This window comes from Haplochromis burtoni, unplaced genomic scaffold (genome assembly GCF_018398535.1).
Source record: "Haplochromis burtoni strain Fernald_Lab_line unplaced genomic scaffold, NCSU_Asbu1 Contig_533, whole genome shotgun sequence".
NCBI classification, from domain to species: Eukaryota; Metazoa; Chordata; class Actinopteri; order Cichliformes; family Cichlidae; genus Haplochromis; species Haplochromis burtoni.
Window position 1 is genome coordinate 247,100 of NW_024582894.1, and position 3,879 is coordinate 250,978.

A 3,879-nucleotide genomic window follows, 5' to 3' on the forward strand; every position below is an offset into this window, starting at 1 on the left:
TTTCCAGGAAGTTCTTTTTTTGGGTGGTGGTGGTGAGGTGGGGGGGTATAAAAACAAACCAAAAAAATCAATAAAAACACATTTTAATGGGTAATAGGAGAGTGAACAGAGACAGACAACTTGGACAAAAAACACACAAAGCTTATTGTAGACAAAGCAGCAATTTGTGGCAGGTGATTTGCTTTCAGTGGAGTTCAGCTCTCTTCAAATTAGCACCCTGAGTTTCCCAGCCATTGTTTGCTCCTTCAGTTTCCCTTGTTTACAGAGAGATTGTATTGCATTGTTATTCAGCTGCCTGGACACTGATTTCCTCAAGCACATTTTGATTGGTTTTCTAAAATTGTACATAATTTGTATTCATTAACTTGTGATTACAAAAGGAAGAATGGAGGGTGTTGAAAGCAATATTAACAGCTGAATAGCAATATCAAGGTAACCTTTTGTTAAAGTGGTCACTATCCAATCAGAAAGCTTTATGGTAATAAGAAAGGGCTACAGGAGGAGCTCACATTAAAGCAAGAGCAACAGGTATCACACTGCTGTTGTTCCTTTGTATTCCACAGATAGATGTGTGTGTGTAGCACCTCCATTCAGGTAATATCAGTATAAAGTATCTATATGAATACTTAATTTATTTATTTTTTACATGTGACGTATAAACTATATATTTGAGGACACTGTACTCATTATTTTGACCAGCTACTAGCGACTATTTTAAAAAGGAACAGTATGTTTAAACTAAGCCGCTCTCAGTTGAGAACAGGATTTTACCTCAGCTGCCCGCCCTGGCTCTCTGTGTTCTTGTTATGGGCTGCAGTTTTCTTGAGCCCAGGTAAGTACACAGACTGAATTACATGAATCTACCTATGCATGTATAAATGGTAAATATGGTGTATTTATCTACTGCATAATACTGTTTTAGAAAAAACTAACATTAAGTAAGGCATATTTTTATGGACAGTAATTGAGACCTTCACATCTATTCTCTATTGAAGTCTGCTGAGACATAGAGCTCAGTGGTGTTAGTTTTCCATGTTACCATGGCGCCCGGGCTGTCCAATCAGAGATTACGTTTGGAGATGATTGTTGACTCCCTAATGTTCCTGGGACTCACATATGTGCAACGGTTGTGTGCGTGTGTGTTTTTCCTTTTTTAGGGTGCGGCTCTTATACTGGGCAGCTCTTCTTATTTTGACTGAGAAGTATATTTAAAGTTTATTTTATTTTACTATAGACAAACAGAATTATCTGAAATGTAGTTTATGTTTATGTACTTTTTCCCACTAAGCACTTACACTTGTGGTCAGAAGTTCACATACACTCATTATGGGTATGAATATCATGGTAATTTGTTTTGGCTTTTTAATGATTTATTTGAACTCTTCTATTTCTGGGTTGTAATGATTATATAGCATGCACCTTTAAGAATTTGTGTGTGTGTGGGGGGGGGGATTTCTGTAGCCCACACAGGGTCAAACGTACACATACAGGGTCAAATATATTCATACATTCACATAAATCTTTTATTAAGTGGTGCTGAAGGCTCTAAAGTGTACTTTAACTAGCAAGGCCAAGCCCTACTAACTTCTCAGTAGTGATCATTATTGACAATGACTGGTGGTTTCTCTTTGCCTACATAAAACATGTTTGGCATCACTCATTGGACTGACAAATATCATGAATTATGAGAAAGTCCAAGGAACTCAATTAAGATCTGAATTTACAGAAATTTGGAAGGTCTCTTGGAGACATTTCTAAACAATTACAGATTCCAGGATCATCAGTTCAAACAATTGTACATAAGTACGAGGTATACAAGTGTGTCATCCAGGGGTGACGCAGCATGAACTGGAAGCTGCTGGAACGCCACTGTCATTTGGCCAGAATGATAAGGTGTGTTTGAAGGAGTAAAGGTGGGGCTTTTAAACCTAAAAACACTATACCAGCTGTCAAGCATGCTGCATCATGCTCTTGGGCTGTTTTGCTGCCAGTGCCATACAATACAGAAAGGGGATAGAGTAATGAAAAATAACCATCTTCAGATTCTTCAACTCAAATCAACAGATGATTGAAACTTCGACAGAAGCATGACAATGTTCCCACACACACATCAAAACTGATTTTGAAATGGATAAAGCAGGCTGAAATCAAGCGTCTGGAACAGCTTTGGAACAGCCCCGACCTTAACCCTATTGAATATTTGTGGACTATGATTAAAAGCAAAGTCCATTTAAGTTGCCAGGAAACAAACATAAATAGACTACAGATTCTAGATAAAATCACAGATAAATTTTTGGGATTTTATCTAGAAAAAGGTGTTGTTGTTTTTTGCGGGTTTTTGTTTGTTTGTTTGTTTTCACCTTTTGCAGCTAATTCAAAATGTTTGCATACCACAAAAGCCAGTTTTTCTTGTTGAGCTTGAAAATGCTGGCCTTGTGACAGAGCCAATACAATGATGCAAAGCTCTTTGAGATTAGTTTTGCCAAGAACAGCATAGAGTTACTTATTCTCTGAATCTCATTTTTCTTCTGGAGGGCTGCTTTTAAAAAAAAATGTAACCAGTCTTAAATATTTCTTAATTTAATTTGTCCAAGTGCTTTTCATATCCCTTTGTGATATTTGGCTAAAACAATTATGTTTTCGTACTCAGCCTTCCTTTAACAAAATATCCTGAATCATTAGATGTGGAGACTGTAAACTGTGGCCCAGTAAGTGTGAAAATAGGATATTTATCACTGACAACAAAAATAAGGATTAGATTAGAATCAGTATGTGTGTAATTAATTTATTTTTACTTACAACTGGCACGGCTGTAATTAAACAGCTAGCCGAAATTTCTTAATTCTTTATTTATTGCAAAACAATAGACATGGAGGAGGCTCTGATGAGAAATCAATCAAATACAGTTTATACACGAGATGATAAAATAATAAGAATATGTAAACATATCTATGTAAACCTTTGGGAATGTAGATATTACTAAGAATAGGGTTTGTTGCAAAGATTCCACAGGAGATGGATAGAGGATGTAGTATGTAAGTTTTGTTCTAGATTGTCAAATATAGATATTATAGATATTCTGCATTGTTTTTTTTCCCTGTTAAAATTGTTAATATGTCTCTTGGGCAGGTGGAGGGATGGGGAGTAGTGGCAGCCTTGAAAGACAGAGAGTGACCCGGTGTCTTTCCAAAGTTGTGTAGCTGCTGCACAGAATGAAGTAGGGTGATCAGAGCTAACTAGCATATTTTGTACACAATATGGTAATATTTCTGATATGAATCTAGATTTAACCTTTTTTTTTTTTCAAGTGAGTTCTGTGAAGTACTTGGTGTTTGATTCCACAAGTTGGCACCTGATGATGATGATGATGATGAAGCTCAGTTCTCATTTAGTTTTTAGGGTTTTTTTGTGTTTTTTTGAGGAACAGATGTTTATTAGTTCTCAAGATGCAGAAGCAAGATCCGGGACGATAACTGCAAAATTAAGTTTTGACTGGATGGATGATTTGAGTTGCAGATATTCCAGAAAATGTCTGCTTCTCATGCCATTGCCTCTTGATGAAGTAGGAGAATGAGAGCAGGATATTAATTTGAGAAATATGTTGCAGATGTGTGATACATTTTCCATACAGTGTACATCAAATGTTAGAGTAGAAATAGATGGTGCAACCTGTCAGTTATTGTTGCTGTTAATGTTTTGAAACAATGCTGTTTGGGTGTCTGACGGGAGCATGATTGATCTGAAACTAAGATGTCTTTACAGACTCTTTGATCTCTGACTTATCTGATGATTTAAGACGCCTCCATGATGAAAATGATTAAAAACATAGTGCTTCTTGTCCTCTTTTGTTTTTGTTTGATTGTTTTGCGTTTTTTGTTG

General features: G+C 36.3%; 1 protein-coding gene across 1 annotated transcript in view; it reads left to right on the plus strand.

The window, feature by feature from the left end:
• The first annotated feature begins 531 nt into the window (after positions 1-531).
• The window catches only part of vsig8a (V-set and immunoglobulin domain containing 8a), a 20,214-nt gene continuing 16,866 nt past the window's right edge, over positions 532-3,879 (plus strand). The window contains exon 1 of the mRNA XM_042214225.1: positions 532-832. Coding sequence (XP_042070159.1) covers positions 730-832 — 103 coding nt within the window. The 5' untranslated portion in view covers positions 532-729. The remainder of the gene's footprint in view (positions 833-3,879) is intronic.